At 36.2% G+C, this 17,885-nt stretch overlaps 1 protein-coding gene across 1 annotated transcript in view; it reads right to left on the bottom strand.

The window, feature by feature from the left end:
• Nucleotides 1–1,768, bottom strand: part of LOC123868575 (zinc finger protein 629) — a 61,812-nt gene extending 60,044 nt beyond the window's left edge. The window contains exon 1 of the mRNA XM_045911141.1: nt 1,280–1,768. Within this exon, the coding sequence (XP_045767097.1) occupies nt 1,280–1,364 (85 nt within the window). The 5' untranslated portion in view covers nt 1,365–1,768. The remainder of the gene's footprint in view (nt 1–1,279) is intronic.
• Nucleotides 1,769–17,885: the final 16,117 nt, after the last annotated feature.

Below are 17,885 nucleotides of genomic sequence, written 5' to 3'. Positions count from 1 at the left end.
AAGAATTTTTGCAGGAGAGGTGACTTGGTGTAGATAGAAATAAAAGATATAATGTATATAATATACAAATATCTACATAACAAAGCTTGCGCAGTAATTAACATCAAACTCAGCAATTGTATTTTTTTCTATATAAAATATACTTCGCAAGTTTATAATATTTCTTAAAGGGCGGTAGAGTTATTGCTTATTTCGATGATTCAAAATTACATGGTCAGTCTATGCAATGTAACACTTGCTATGCATTTAATTTTTAATTACATAGTTTGTGATAGTGAAGAATGATCCAAAAGTCGATGTTTTAGTCTGATAAATAAAAGAGAAGTTGGAACTTAAAACCCGTCGCTATACCTAATCATAGTAAACAGTGGAAGTTATATATCAATTTATAAAAAAGTTTTACATAAAAATAATTCATCCAATAAGATTGCCCCTTGCATTTGTTAAAAATTTAAAAGTGGTTAAGTGAGATTAATCACCTATTTTCACCTATAAGGAGGTAACAAATTATTTAATTTATAAATAAAAACAAAGTGATTATTATGAATATTTTATTTGATATTCACCTTTGATTTAACCTTTATAAAAACTATTGGAAAAACTAGTTTGCAATTTTACCACCTACACGTCATGTAGGTTTTAGAGAAGTTAGGTCATTCCTTAATATGAAACCTACCATTATTTATTATTACTTATCCTTTATTAGATATCTATTTAGATTAATTATATTGGAAGATCTTTCCAGTCATTTGATAATTGTGTCTTTTTACTATGAGAACTCTACTGTTTATTCAAATTAGATCAACTCTAGATTTTTTTATTACCGTAGGAATTATTATGTGGTTTATTTATTTCATAAACTGCATTACTGTTTAATAATAGAGTGATCAGTGATTCTTCTTTAACATAAGCTGATGTCAATAAATGGATTAAGATTTATTGCTTGGTGATAAAAGTTATTCTTTGTACAATTTGATTTAGTTTTATTTTTCAAATTTAATTTTAAACGTTATTAATAACTTTTATTTTTGTGTTCAAATACAGAATGATATAAACCTTAATAATTATTACTGAAAGAAAAATATTTCTGAAATAATTCATATTAGAATTAAATTTTTATACTGTAACGAGAAAAACGCTCATTAATATGTCCTTTTTTAGCATTTTAAACGATTTGCTCGTTATTAGAAAAAGCGCGCGCTGTTTTCCAGAAATTCTTATTAGCCTGAAAAGAAAAATGGAAAATGGTGGCATTTTTAATTTAGAACGAGATACGCACCTGTATGACAATAATCTTCTAGATAGTGCCTCGCCGCCCGCTGCACGATGGAGTAGTACAAGCTCACAGAAGAAGCAAGCGCCATCTCGACTTCTGCCGCCTTCTGTCTACTTCTATCCGTCTGTCGGTGCTACAGTTTCTTGGTTGTGTGTTACAGTTTCATTTAGAAACGAAAAGAACTCATAAGAATCAACTTAAACCGTTTCAACTGCATTAGTTTGTGAAAAACTGAGGTGTAAAAAAATCAACGAACGTAATAAAAAATGAACCTAGTTTTGAACTGCGTTTAGTTGCGGTTGACGGAAATTTTGCCGAAAAATGTTTTTTGTTGTCGAAAAGTACCACGGTGTTCCATTTTGTTTAGGGTCCGAAATCACAATTTGGTGCACATGGCGCGAAGTTGAACCGCCGTCCGAATGTGTACGCGAAACGAAACACGTGAACAAATGTAATAAAATTAAATAACGTGGGTGATGCGGGCGGCGCGCGCCGCGTAGTCAGCGAGACTGCCGGCCGAAGCTGTTTTTTTGCTTCCCCTGCGAGCGGGATGCTGAAACATGTACGGATAAGCCGATCCAATTTATTAACCGATTTTTTTAATCAAAAAATTAATTTTATTAAAAAGTCTATGAATAACTCAACTTTTTGACTAATTTTTTACTCCTGCACTCTTATGTGAAAATTGCATAAATTTTGTGGAATAACCCTGATCCTTTTCTACAACTTAATAGGTACTTACATTAAATATACAAAATATTTAGATAAAATATTTTTACTGTTAAAAATAAGTTAAACTGGCAAAGGAATACTATAAGGGTAAACAAGAAACATAATTAGATAATATTCTAATTAGATTCGTATTAGCAAAACAATTCGCATTATGGCGGCGAGTTGAAAAGGCGGGAAAATAAGTTTCCCGCCGAGTCGTACCGTCGTACCCTGCTCTCGAGACATGCGTACAAAAGTCTACGGCCACTTTGATAAGGAAAACCGTTTTTTTTCTTCACGTTACTAAGACAGTAGAGTAGAGAACTTTTTAATGGTGACTCACATCTTAGTTTACAGGAAAATGTGGTGTTGCGTTTATCATTTTTTGTAGAGTAAGGTAACTATGATGGTTTTCGTTATTAAATGGATTTGCTCGGCTAAGATGCTGGGAAAAAACTTAACATGAGAGGGTTTTCCCTATTCTTTGTCTGCATTTTGAACGTACCTACACTTTTATGTAGCAAAATAATAATTAAAGTGAAAATATCATATAGAGTCGTTATAAATAAATAAGTTTATTAAGTAGATATAAAAAACATGCAGTTGCAAAGATGCATGCATGTACAGTTCAAATACAAAGTTCATAAAAAATATCTCAATTTTTTTTGCGTCCGTTATTTCAAAATCAAAAATCAAAATCAAAAAATAGAATTATTGTACAGTTTTTGTTTGTCCGATTTGTTAGATTTGAAAGATGATATAGTGGTGATAATTAATTACGTGAACTTAAAACTAAAGCTACGAGGGTTCCAGGGTTCGAGGGTTTGGAAAGATTACCTAATTATTTATCATAACAGTCTCAAGATTAAGGAAAGGCTTATCGGTCGTCAACATAATCGGACGCTTCGCAATTATGATGAAACCCTTTAAAAACGATTCGCGTAAAAATAAGGAAAAAAAATGAGAAAAATGTTCATCAACGCGACACGACACCCCTCTACCCTCCGACCCTCTCCCCCGCCCCGGGCGGCGGGAGGTGCGAGCGGAACAGAGATATACACACATATACCCATACCCTTCGCTGCATCTCGCGCCGCAACTTTAGTACGGAAACTACCCGCGCTGCGCATCATAATCCTCAAAATCCAAAAGTAACATCCCATAAATTGTTTAAAGGAATTTCAAATTTATTTCAATCGCATACGGTTAATATTTGTGTACTTAAAATGTTGCACGTTGCGTGTTGTCGCGCTGAAGTTTCGGATTCTTGCAACTGTAGGCACACCCACACGCAAACGCTAAGTTTAGCCCTTATAGGGACGAGGTGCACTCACGCACACATACAAAACTTCGTTGTGACTTATGCTGGTGTGGGTGATTCGTCGGTGTTTGCGTACAAAAGTTCGTATAGAAGTTTTCGGTAGACCTTCTTTGTGTCGGTGATTTTTTTCGTGGAGTTTTCTATGTGTGCGCGGGTCAGTCGGTATTTTTTTCAAGTTTTTCTCTACGCACACACCCGTGTTGTGTTTGTATGGTTGTGGTTCTATGTGTGGGTAGGACCGCCGTCCTTTGTGCCGGGGATTGTAAAAAATGTCGTATTGGATTCTAGCTGTGCTAATGAATGATAGATAGAAATGGTATTGGTACTTCTACACTCGAAAATCTGATGCGGAATATTCAAGTATGATGTTTTTTTGTGCATACGCCGGCTGCTCTTTTTGAATATAGAAATTTTCAGATTGAATTTGCGCTCCGGCGTGCATTTTTCCCAATGGAAGTGATTACTATTTGAGTGGGGTTTTTTAATTTGATTAAAAATTCGAGTGCCTTTCATATGCGCCATACATGTTCCGTGATCAATTTTTTAAATGAACCAAAATTATTAATAAATGAGACGGCTCTACGTAGGCAGAGATCTAGATACCTAGATATTTGTTTTTGTTACAGTTAAAATCCATTCTCTTCAGGTAAATTGTTCTACAACAAGTTCTAACTGAAAGCTTTTGCAACAACTACTTAAAAACCATATTAGTGCAAAAAATAAGCACGTACCTAGGTAGTAGGTAGGTACTTATTGATAGATGCAGTCTAAGGTGTCTATGACTGGACTGCATAGCCAACTGCAAAATTGCAATTGGGATGCAGTTGTATGCAGTTGACAGAACTGTCTCGCAACTGCCGATCTACTGCGCACAGCTGCAGTCATAGCCTCCCACGAGAGAAAGTGGCAAAGTGAGAGTTGGCAGACAAGGACTTAGGATTTTATTACCCGTAGGATAATTACATCCGTACTAATATTATTAATGCCAAAGTGTCTAGTCTTAGATCATGTGCAGTTCTAGTTAATCAAAATATAAGAAGCGGGGATACCTTAGACCATCATAATTTCAGCCCATCCATCGTCGCCGTGCGGGGCCACTACTAAGTAGGTAACCATAAGTTATGAAATTAAGAAAGTAAATAAATATAACGCCAAAAACTTTAGGGTGGAGCACTTTTTTGCAATTATTTAGGTAGGTACTTATTAGATGAACAAAAAAGTGTCAGTTATAATTTAATTCAATAACTGAAAAAAGACAAGACCAAATATTGTAAGTACCTACTGCGTACCTAAGCATCTTATTCTTGGACAAAATAAGACATATTTAATACCTTAATTGAATGCAGACCCGATTTCGTACGGACAACAACAAAATAATAGAGCCTATAATAGATGCATACCTACTACATTATATTATGTACTAGAGGATGCCTGCGGCTTCGCCCGCGTGGAGTTCGGTTTTTTGAAATCCCGTAGGAACTCTTTGATTTTCCGGGATAGAAAGTAGCCTATGTCCTTCCTCGGGATGTATGCCAAGTCTGTACCAAATTTCATTAAAATCGGTTCAGCGGTTGGGCCGTGAAAACGTAGCAGACAGATAGACACACTTTCGCATTTATAATATTAGTATTGATAAGTTTGAGCGAATACATTTTTAACCGACTTCCAAAAAAGGAGGAGGTTCTCAATTCGTCGGGATCTTTTTTTTTTTTTTTATGTATGTTCCCCGATTACTCAAAGACCCCTGGACCGATTTGGAAAATATTTTTTTTGTTTGAAAGGGTATACTGTGCAGGTGGTCCCATATAAATTTGGTGAAGATCTGATGAATATCTTCGGAGATGGAGAACAGAACTCCTCAATGGATAGGAGCAAATTGCTCGCGATCAGTGTAATAGCTTAGTAAACAGTAGGGTTTTAACTGGGCACAGCATATTATAGTACAGTAGGGCCACTAAAAATTGTGAAATAAAAAAATTTCAAAAGAAAAATAAAACCGACTTCAAAAACGACAAACACTAAAAAGTAAAAAATAACTTTAGTTTAGCTACACGTGTAATGCACCTAGGTATGAAGTCGGGCGAGCTTCACTCTTGGATTTCTAATTTTGTTTTAATATGCTCGCTCGACTTCATACCTAGGTGCATTACACGTGTAGCTAAACAAAAGTTATTTTTTACTTTTTAGTGTTTGTCGTTTTTGAAGTCGGTTTTATTTTTCTTTTGAAATTTTTAATAATAATTAAATACATTGGTAAGTATAGTTATTTTGTTCAAATACAACTTTCTGTAACTTTTAGCTTAAAGGGAAAATGTCGGTGTTTTACAAATTTTCATTGATTTTTATTATTATTGGCACCTAAGCCTTTATGGATTCCAGTCCAACCCCTTGCCCATTTATACTAATATTATTAATAAGTGAAGTTTGTTAGTTTGTATGTAGGAATATAGGTAATCCACAGAACTAATGGTGCTTCCAAAATCAATGAATGTACCGATTCTACAAATTCTTGGATCTTTAATCCGTTGATCTATTAGAGCTTTTATTCGAATATCTTTATATCGAGACATGTCTAGACAAAATCATCACTTCAAGCACCACAAACGTAATGTTAACCACATGATTAAAAAGAACAAAATCTCGCGCTTTTTTTTTTGCCGACACTACATGTCCAGTTTAATTTAAATTGGATAGCAACCTTCGAATGCACTTCCTCAATTCTCTCCGCTCTCTTTGGCAAAGCTTTAGCAGGTAAGGCTCTAACAAACAGAACGCGTGATAGTAACATGTACGCAGCTCCAAGCCTAGAAATTGGAATGGTATAAATAAAGGCGTAATCCACGTCACACGCTGTATTTGAGAGCTTTTCTGAAAAAAGCAGTGTTGCAGAATTTAGGTACTGTAGATAGAACGACAACAAGTTGCAGCAGCAGTTAAGGAGGTGGTCCATTGACCAGACATATTTCTATGGTTCCGTAGTAAAACAAGGGACCCTTACAGTTTTATTCAATCCGTCTACCGGTCTGTCTGTTGCCTTTTTACAGCCTATCTGCTTAATCGATTTTTACGCAATTTAGTACACAAATAGCTTGCATCCCGGAGACGGACAAAGATTTTTTTATCCCGGAAAATCAAAAATTCGCATATGATTTTTGAAAACCTAAATTCACACAAACGAAGACAGCATCGTCTAATAATCATCTAATAAACATCAAAATGAATCCTGCCATGCAGCACAGATTTACACAATACTGAATAGTACCTTACTGGTACAAAAGGCTTACTCTACAAAGAAGTTTAAATAAATAGCGACTCTTGTTACGACACAATAAAGTACAATTCAGCGCGCACAGAACTGCGATCTAAAGTTTAACAAACGGATCACTTTCTATCTTACAAACTATTATCTCTTATATCTCTCTTTCTTATGAGATCGAAGGAGATAGGGAGCCACAGTAGACATAGGGTCCCGTGACAAAGTGAGCCTGGCCTGCTTGCAGGGCTATCACGTCACGCAGCCGCCTCGCGTTCAATATGTTGCAGCCTTTACACGCGTTATATAAACGTCACAACTCACAAGCCACAATCTATGGCGACCACAGGCAGATTCGGGCAAATCACCATGGCTCTACATTCGACCACACTATTTACTTTTCACTTTTATTGACCAGTGTAACTTGACACTTGAATGTAATACGTCATGCTTTCTTTACACGGTTGAATTGAAGTCAATTCAAACCAGAATCATCAAAGAACCAAAAGCCAATATGCCACCGGCATTTGAGTTTTGTTTCATTGAAGCAAAGATAATTTTTTATGATCTTTTAGGCCTTCCCTTACCCTCCTTAGAAAATCGAAAACTACCTACTGACTAAAACAGGTAGTAACTCTATAAAAACTAGGAAATTATAAAGTCCCCAGATATGTTCATCCTCGGAATGCAAGATATCTGATGCGTACCAAGTTTTGTCAAAATCGGTCAAACGGATGGGCCGTGAAAGCTAGCAGACAACAAGTGTAAATTAAAAATTTATAACACCCCCGACAAGTGAAGGTTACAGTAACTAGAAAAGAGCTGATAACTCTTAAACGGCTGAACCGATTTTCTTGGACTATTTCGCGCCTACGATCCAAAGTATCTGAGTTTTCCAAAACATCATTTTCAAATAAATAGTCAGTATGTAATAAATACATCAGTTTGTAATAAAAACATCAGTTTCAAATTTCATGCAAATCGGGTATTTAGGAATCCCGTGGGATCTCTTTGATTTTCCGGGATAAAAAGTAGCCTATGTCCATCCCCGGGATATAAGCTAACTCAAAATCGGTTAAACTGTTGTAACTGCCGTGAAAAGGTAGCAGACAGACAGACAGACGGACACACTTTCGCATTTATAATATTAAGTATGGAAGTATGGATTTAAATCAAGGCATCCTTTTCTGCATGAAACTTTGTAAAAAGTAGGTATTTTTTTTAAAGTTCTTTCACTTTGTACACAACTTTGCATAATATTATTATTGGTAAAGGTGGATTGTGGTTGACTATTTATTCGGCGGCTGCAGAAGCTCGCTTGCTTGGCGACCGAGTGGTCGGACCTGTTGATATGTAAATAGATACTGTATGGAAATCCCGCGCCAAGGTCGCTTTAAGCCAAATCAGAAAAGCTCTGCATTTATTAGTAATTGTAATACTTTTTTGAAGTAAAACTTTAGGTGCACTTTGACTCGTTTTTAAAAAAAAGTGTTCATGAGCAAAATTAGTATATTTTCAACTTTCAAAGTAAGATTACTATACCAAGTGGGGTAATTATGAAAGGGCTTTACCTGTACATTCTAAAACAGATTTTTATTTATTTTTATGCACAATAGCGTGCAAAATGTCGAAAAAAATACGACTGTAGTACGGAACCTTCGTTACGCGAATCTGACTCGTACCTAACCGGTTTTATAGGTATAGGGAGATAGAATAGATCAATATTATGCGATTGATTTCACGGGCGCGTTTTCCACACTAATATTATAAGGGCGAAAGTTTGTGTATATGTGTGTATGTGTGTGTGCACTAAAGAGCTCCCACGGGATTTCGAAAAACCTAAATCCACGCGGGCGAAGTCGCGGGCATCGGCTAGTTATCTATAAAAGCCTATATCAATTTGCCTACATGGATGGCCAAAAGTACAGGTCTGGTGATGTTGGTTATAAAACTTGGTTAGTCGTGCTTGGTTACGCCGTCACTACATATCGTAAGCTAGTTCGAGAGGGCCCACTCTAACTAATGATATGCATTAGCCTTGGTATATTAATCTTCCAAATACTATGTTATTACGTCGAAGCGAAAAATAGAAAAAAGGGGTCAGTAACTGGACCGAAAGTTCAGTAGCGAGCTTCGAATTGTTTAGTAATAAGTACCTACGTTTATACGTAAGCCGTGATAGGCTAGTGGTTAGGACGTCCGCCTTCTAATCTTAGGTCGGGGGTTCGATTCCGTGTACGCCCATCTCTAACTTGTCAAAGATTATGAGCGTTTTAAGTAATTAAATATCACTTACTTTAAGGGTGAAGGAAAATGAAACGAATGTCTTTAGTAGAATTTTGCATTTACTTTCTTTTCAAGTAGGTATTACACTTTGACTTAATAAATATGAAAACAACTTGTTTAAAAAAATATAAAAACAGGACTGCACTGACAAAAACGAATTTAAAAGTAGCTTTTTTCACATTTGAAAATATGGTGCCATGCAGCCACCATACTGAATTTTTTTTTTGCAGTCAGTGTCACTTGGAATGGTGTAAGGAATGATTTTTATCTGTTCAGGCATTTAGAAGTTATGGTGGAATACAGAAATTGACTAAAACATTATATTTCTTTTTTTACGCAGCCGTATACTAAATAATATCAAAAAGAGTTTACAGGGTTTTCCGAACCTTTCTCGGTATCCTAATTTTGATAAATCTCCCTACGTACGTCGATAGGATAGCCTACACGGACTTTTAGATCGTCTAAGTTTTATTTTGGTGCCTGTTAGCTATTAGGCAGAGTAGTTTGTGTTATTATTGGCCGTACTTTTTAATTACTCCTATACGATCCATCCTTCTTTTGTAAAACCGTGGGAAAACTATTACCTTAACTAGTTTTCATATTTTCCTGATATTTTTGACACATCTATTTAAAAGCACTGGAGTCGTTTATCATTTTCATAGTAAGTGAGAAAATATTAATTAATATCCGAAGCACAGAGTAAAGATACGATAACTATACTACTTAGCTACGTCGTAGCTTAGCAGTTAGAGCGTCGGGCGCGAACTCAGAAGACGCAGGTTCGATTCCTGCCGGTTTTGTAATTTTTGATATGTAAGTATTTAAAAGTTATTTTGAAATTTCCTTGTAGTGTAGGTAAAAACATTAATATAAAAATTATAAAGATACAGAATTCTTACTCAAAAAAAGTCACTATCCATAGCTATATATTAGTAAAATACAGAAACGTTGCCTGCAATTTAATTTATGAAAAGTAAAATTACTCTTTGCTTTACATCAAACGGTTTAACACGCTCGTTTTTTTTCTGACGTATTTTTTCAAGCTAGTGGGTTTAAGTTTCTCTAGACATCAACGTATCTATAATGCAGGAGCGCGCACACACTATAGACTTTTTTTTTCAACAGGTACATATTTTATTGTTATGTGATTAGTCTCACTTGCCTCATTTTTTGTTTTTTTTTCCCCAATCTAACTTATAGTCATATTTATTTTATCACAAGCTGATAACTTTAGTAAAATGCCTTGAATTGTAACCTGTTAGGTGTCCTAAATAAATACTTTTTTTTTTCTCTCTCGTCTGGCTTTACAAAGATTAGCCAATGTCAAGTTTGTAGTTATTTGTAACAAGTTAGTTAAACTATACAAGTATGAACCCCGTCTGTGCCGGCGCTCGCCGACATTCGCACTGCACCCCCTTAGAGCGCTTCCCAAAAAAAAAAAACACTCCAAAAAGGAAGAGCACGCCCGCCGGCTAACACCAACACAGACGAAATCCAGATAAATACTTACGACTCAACGAGTATTATTTTTTATAATTAGTATAATTGACTTCATGTCCATACAACAAATCTCAAAAACTCACGATAAAGGCATGAGTTCCCTCCAATATGTAAATATTCTACCAAGATACCTAATGTACAGAATAGTTATTACTATAGAGGAATCAGCGGATTGTTTTTTTCTACCCAGGTGTTTATCTTAGAGTGCTTGAAAAAAGAGGAATCTAATTCATAGCTTTTACGTTAGGATGGTCCATAATAAACTCATCTGGTTGTCTTAATAATATAATAAAATAATAATAATATATTATGTTCTTTCCTATCGGTCGATGTGACAAATATAGGCACATAAGGCAAAGTGTTTTGTGGTCTTATCCACAAATGTTTGCTGCCCCAAATTCACTTTAGGTTCCTTTACAATACCGAAAAACACACAGACTTCTGACATAATTGTCATATGTACTTAATTTTCCGCAAGTGTGCGCACTTCTTAAGTGCAAGACGTAGTTCCGAAAGCGCAATTATTCTGTCTATTGTACGCGCGCGGCACTGAAATAGACACATTATACACCTAGTACTAGGTACGCTGGAAGAGTAGTGTCATAAAAAATCACAGTTTTCAGGGTTCTGTACTTGAAGGGTGCCTAAGCTACGGGTCCCTATTACTAAGACTCCATTATCCGTCCGTCTATCTCCTGTATCTCGTGAACCGTAATAGGTAGAGAGTTAAAATTTTCATAGTCGGTACTTATGTGTATTTCTATAACCAACAAATACTAAAAATTTCTAAATGACAAGCCATAAAAAAGTGTTATTTCTTACATGATGGTACGGAACCCTTCGTGTGCAAGTCCAACTCACACTCGACCGATATTTTTTTGTGCCGATTTGACGTGCCCCACCGAGCGTAGGTACAGCCTATCTACTTTGTGTGATGGTGTTCGTGTTGCCACTATGTTGATAGATGTCTCATCAGTAACATTTAGTTCCGAGTACGTTCACATGACGCTCACTGCTGCTATCAGCGCCAAAATATCGAAAATCAAGTTGCATTAAACAGTTGGGCAATTTCAATTCTAGCGTACTTGTTTTAGTGAAGGTCAGTGGCGCGCGGTCATTAGGCGAGTGTTTTTGTTTAGTCACTAAGCTCATACTCGTGTATAGTTAGACTTTAGTTTAGTGCTCTAGAATCCACACCGTGACGATATAATTTGTGTTTACTTTAAAAGTTCCAGATATCTATGTAATTGGGGATTTTGATCTGCATATACAATATTATACATTATTTTATCTAACTACCTGTCTATGTTACTTATATTTTTTTAATTAACTATTTCTTTGATAAATAATAAAGTACATAATATAATATAACGTATATATTTATTATTTATGCCTACATATTATATACGTTTTTAATGAAACAAAATTCCCAAAATGATATGACTAGTCATATTATAATAGCAAAAATATCCACAAAATTAAAAAAAAAAACTTTGTACCTGTTCCTCTTTTGAAATAATTGTCAGAAATTCCAATCGAAGTCCGGGCGGATCAGCTTGTTGGTAGATTATTTGTTTAAGAATGTAAATATCGTAGTATAAGATTCTATTTAATGAAGCATGTCTTACTACAATTTGGCTGTCTTGATGATAGACTGCAGTCAAGCGTAACCTTGAGAACAATAAAAATCTATCCATGACCTCTAAAAAAAAGGTTAAAGCACATAAAAAGCTTTAAAGAACGAATAAAAATATTCGGGACTACACTCTGGTTACAGCTAAGTAAAGTTCATCTATTGAAAGGCTACGGAGGAGTAGAAACCGAGAGTGGAAACCCAAGGACGCCTGGTTCTACCCCGATGCTTTCTCACTTGGTTTAAAATTTATTTTCCCTTCATCATCATCGTTTCAGCCTATGGAAGTCCACTGCTTGCAAAACCACCCCACTATGCCCTCAAAGTTTTTGATCCGGTCAGTGCCTTAGCTGACATCGTAAGAGCATTAATCGGAGAAGCTTCTCGGAGAAAAGCGTAAACGACGAACTTCCCAACGCTGACGTTCTTAAGTTCTTAAGTTTTTCACTTGTCTCTTGTCTCACTATAAAGCTCGCCTATTGATAGGCTACGAAGGCGTAGAAACTGAGAGTGGTCCCCTCAAGGACGCCCGCTCCTACCCAATGCTTCCTGACGCGATGTAAGCCTCATATTTTGTTCTCTAAGCCTCGTGTAGTAATTTTTTGTGGAATTTGTACGGTCTCTTTCACGAGACCTATAGAAAATTTGATTGGGGTATGCAATCGTTAATTCAGCTTGCTACTACAACTGTTTAACTGTGGCTTCTTCATTTTTCTGTTAGTAAAATTAAGAGACCAGTATTTCCACACTTACGTGGTCACAGCCTCGTTTAGATATACAAAATAAATAAATAACTTCTACTAAAAACACTTAATTTTAATAAGTTAAATAATAATGAGGGCTTCGGATCTTATAAATTTCAGAACTTAGAAAATAATTAAATCTACGATATTAGGCCTGGAATCATCTGTTAGAAATTTTATTCCAATTAATATGAATAAAATGTTAGTAAAAAGTTAATTGGGCTAGAAAATAATCAAGCTTGTAAAGAGAACGTGCGTGTTGAAATATTTGTATTTGTTAGAAAATAAATCTCTTATTTACTTAGGTACTAAATACCTACGTTAAATAACAATCCAAACAAATCCTTTCAGCCTGTCGACTCGTATAGTCGACTAGGAGAGTTGACCGCCGCTAGGCTACGCGGGCGTAGAAACCGAGAGTGGACCTGCAAGGACGCCCGGTCCTAAAGCGCTTCCACGCATGGTCCAAGTCATGCTTGTTAGTAACAGCGTTTTTCCAATTTTCTTTCTAAACAAGTAGTACAAATATCTTCAGTCTACCGATTCATAATACAGTCGGCTAATAGAGTTGACCGCCGCTAGGCTAAGCGGGCGTAGAAACCGAGAGTGGACCTGCAAGGACGCCCGGTCCTAAAGCGCTTCCACGCATGGTCCAAGTCATGCTTGTTAGTAACAGCGTTTTTCCAATTTTCTTTCTAAACAAGTAGTACAAATATCTTCAGTCTACCGATTCATAATACAGTCGGCTAATAGAGTTGACCGCCGCTAGGCTAAGCGGGCGTAGAAACCGAGAGTGGACCTGCAAGGACGCCCGGTCCTAAAGCGGTTCCACGCATGGTCCAAGTCATGCTTGTAAGTAACAGGGTTTTTCCCAATTTCTTTCTAAACGAGCAGGTACAAATATCTTCAGTCTACCGACTCATACAGTCGGCTAGTAGAGTTGACCGCCGCTAGGCTACGCGGGCGTAGAAACCGAGAGTGGACCTGCAAGGACGCCCGGTCCTAAAGCGCTTCCACGCATGGTCCAAGTCATGCTTGTTAGTAACAGCGTTTTTCCAATTTTTTTTTCTAAACAAGCAGGTACAAATATCTTCAGTCTATCGACTTGTACAGTCGGCTATGAGAGTTGACTGAACCAGAAGTGAGCAAGGACATCCGATTCAAGCTCAACCATACAACATTATGACATGAGTCACATTAATTTTGCATAATTACGTGATTATACTTAATTTATTCTCGGGTTAGGCTAATAAGCTAGCGCTAGTTAGGCTATGCTACAGGGGCGTAGAAACCGAGAGTGGTCGTGCGAGGACGTCTTATCTTAGTCCAGTATGTGGAATACGTGTGTGGTTTTTGTGGCGCTGAATATAACAAAAACTCTCTGTATATTTTTTAATGTCAATAATAATAAATAAATAAAATAAATAAATAAAAAATAAATAGGTAGGATTTAAATCATATTTAGTAGGTATTTGTTATAACTACAGATTTATAAAATACAAGACTCGCGACTTCGTTCGCGTGGATTTAGGTTTTTAAAAATATCGTAGGAACTCTTTGATTCCCGGGTAAAAAGTTGCCTAGATGTCAATTTGCGCGGGATTTTTAAAAAACCTAAATCCACGCGGACGAAGTCGTGGGCATCATCTAGTCACAAAACAAGTCTACAGCAAGTTTTTACATACATAGTACATTTTTATGTAGCTAGTTTACATAAAACCATAACCCCCATATTCTGAAATGATCTGCCTCCAACAAATATTGTCCCAGCATGAATTCGCGGTGCGTGTCCGATGTTCACACTTTCTCAGCAAACAGCGACCCCTGAGCTGCTAAACAGTAACCTTCACACCATCTCGAAGACGCCTGTCTCTGTTTGTGCAGTTTTTGTTCACGTTTCCCGGAATTGTGTGTAAACATTTATCCAATAAATATTCGTAAGAGTAAAATTACTGAGCTCATAACCCACAGAACAGCTGCAGATAGGTACTAAGTTGCTATCTGTCAACATTTCAGTTCAGTAACGGCCGAAATTAATAATAATCAATCTATCTGTAATCTGTCGATAAGTTGCTTAGCAATGTTGTTACTCGACAAAATTCTTTTTGACAATAACAGCGTTGCTAAACTTATCGACTAGGTAAAGATAGATTGAGCATTAATTTTGGCCGTAAGTCGTATTCGATAGACAGGTGCAAAAATAGATAAACTAGCGACAGCCCGCGGCTTTGCTCCCATAAGAACTTCAAAAAATCATGCCTTATTCCTTGCTTACATTATAATGCATACCATAAAATTGAAAAGTAAAGCCATGGAGGTCTGCTTACTGCCGTGCCTTATATACGGTTGCCAGACAGGGAACCTCCTTGCAAATACCTGTTCAAAGGTTTCCTCCTCAGTACACTCATGATCGTACTGGGTGTTATTATGATCCTCAATTGATAAATTGGATAAACATATTATATCGCTGTACTCTCGCTTCTTGGACCAAGACACAAACTTTGCGAGAGTGTGTCTCGCTTTCTTACAACGCTTTGCCTCCCCAATGCATACTTACTCGTATGTATATGCGTAAGGAGCATACAGGCTGTTATTAGCATATTCCTCATTAGCAATGTAGTGGCTGTAATGTAGCTTGTCAAAATTTTTATCACTAGAATAAGCTCAATTCTAGATTATTTTTGCTACTTTTATTTTGTTGTATAGAAGCAGGCGTTACTTTGCCGAAATCCATGATGTACAAGCAACCAAAAGTTTAATTTGCTATCTTCAGCTGAAACATAAAATGAAACTGAAACGGTTTTGTTAGCTGACAAATTTTTGTTGTTTCAATCAATAATTATTCTAAATCAATAAATTGTTGTCAATTGGATCTCGGGTAGAATAAACTAAGGACAGTTGTTATTGGACTGTCAATTAGATTTAGAAATTAATCATAAGTAGAAGTTAAAGCTAGAATAATATTACTTATTAGCCCATACGCTAAATGGTAATAGCAATAAAGCTTGTATTATATGATGGTGCTTTATAGTAGGAAAAAAGTTAGATCTCGGTATTCTTGCTCCTTGGACCAAGACACAAAGTGTGTGAGAGTGTGTCTCGCTTTCTTTCAACTTTTTGCCTCCTTTGCGCACACATGAGAGCACAGGCTGTTATTAGCATATTTCCTCATTAGAATGCAGCGTCTTAATCAAGTTTTGTAATTGGGAATTATGAATTTTAATCTCCATAATGGATGTGTTAATGTATTGTTTGAAGATGTCTGAAAAGTCTTTAAAAAATAACTCTTTTATTGTAGTAGACAAAAGATTTATATAATCTGGTATTTTTAAAATTAAGCTTTGCTTACATTCTTTATGGCTTGTATTGAATTCAACTCCCCCTTTGGTTTAGTGGCTAGCTTTTTAGCAGCGAATCTTGGAGTGCTAGGTTCAATTTCTGGTTCATATCAGAAAAATTAATAAGTTTTTCTATCAATAAATTCTGAAAAACAACCCAGAATTTAGAAGTTGGCATGTTATGCCCTTGTGCATCGAAGAGCACGTAAAGCCGTTTGATGTCTCTCCGGACATGTCGAATTGTTGTCCTATCCGATTATGAGGTGAGATAGATAATGTACATAATATGTTTGCATATAGACTTATGCACATAACCTAGTCTGGTATAATTAGTTCCGGAGATTACCTTCTACATCCAAATTCCAAACTTTACCTATTTATAAGATTAGTGTAGAATATATTATATATAAAATTTTAGTACTTATGTATCTAGCTATTTAGATTGCAATGAGAACGGGTTTTATTTCCGAAGAATATCTATTCACAGTCAACGAAATCTTAAAATCTATCTTGCCTACAACCTCGGATTTATCTTATCTAGATTCTAGGTACAGATTCGATTCTTAGGTCTAATTTCAAAGTTAATTACCCTTTATCCTTCCTCAGTCATCTCATTCAACTGCTAAGGAGAACCCATCCATCTTCGTCAGTGGCAAGACGCAGCTTGCATTAGCCAGACGTTCGGAGTAGCAACAAAAAAAGACATAGCCATCTCGCTTTTATCTATGTGAAATATGCTGATTTATACCTCCCTCTCTGTCTACCACTGAAATGATTCAGCAAGTTACAAAGAATGCAAGCTGGATACAATTTAATGGATTTTACACTTTAGTGTTTGGTTTTTAGGGTTGATATTAATTTGTATTGGTTGGTTGGAATTGAATTTCCTAAGCGTTAATGCTGAGTGCAACAATCTTTTTCTTATAAGATTTCTGCTGAAAGTGATCATTTATTATTATTATTAGGGATATTCTAATCACATAATTTCAATTTGATAATTTCCCGTAGCCAGACGAGGCGATGATAAATTTTCACAATAGCTTTTTAATTAAAAAAAAATCCCAATTCTGCGTTCAAAACGGTCTCCTGAAAAATTACCTATGTTTTTGTAGAGTAAGTATTTGTTCTTAACCAACCTACGTTTACGACCATCGAATTGATGGTTGATAATGGTGCTAAGTTGTAACCCTCAGACCACAAATGAGAGAAACTAAATTACTCATCTATGCCTCAGACAGACAAACACGACGAAACGATCGAACACATTTTTTTTGCACATTTCGCAGACTTAGGACACAAAGTTTTAGTAAGGTCATAACGCTTATAACAACAATATCCTTTCTAAGTACAAGTCGTCGCTCGAGTCGCCCTCGCCGTGACCGAGTCGAACCGTGGTCATATATTAAGGTTTCACGCGGAACAGGGATTAATGCATCATTCTAAACGCGTGTGCCCTAACTACTAGCGGGAATTTCGTAGAATAAACGCTTATAATAATAACAAGCTCATAAGCGTAAGTCTTCGCTCGAGTTGCCTTCGCCTTGACCGAGTCATAATAATATGATATTAACATTTCACGCGGAACAACTGTAGAGTACCTACTAGACAAAATGGTACAATTTTTTGATTGCTGATCGAAAATTGATGGGAGGGATAAGGAGGATGCTCTATTCATCTCAACGTTGCCACTAAGTATATTATAACTTTATCCAACTAGAATAGATACTTATTACGTAGGGTCACAAAATGAAAGGTCTGTTTAGCTTATGACCTGTAGTCTGTGGGACTGTTTTCTTACGCCCTGTAGTATGTGGGTTTGTGTAT

Source organism: Maniola jurtina, chromosome 9 (assembly GCF_905333055.1).
Source record: "Maniola jurtina chromosome 9, ilManJurt1.1, whole genome shotgun sequence".
Classification (NCBI taxonomy): domain Eukaryota; kingdom Metazoa; phylum Arthropoda; class Insecta; order Lepidoptera; family Nymphalidae; genus Maniola; species Maniola jurtina.
The sequence above is the reverse complement of the archived record's forward strand: the minus strand, read 5'-3'. Positions and strand labels throughout refer to the sequence as shown.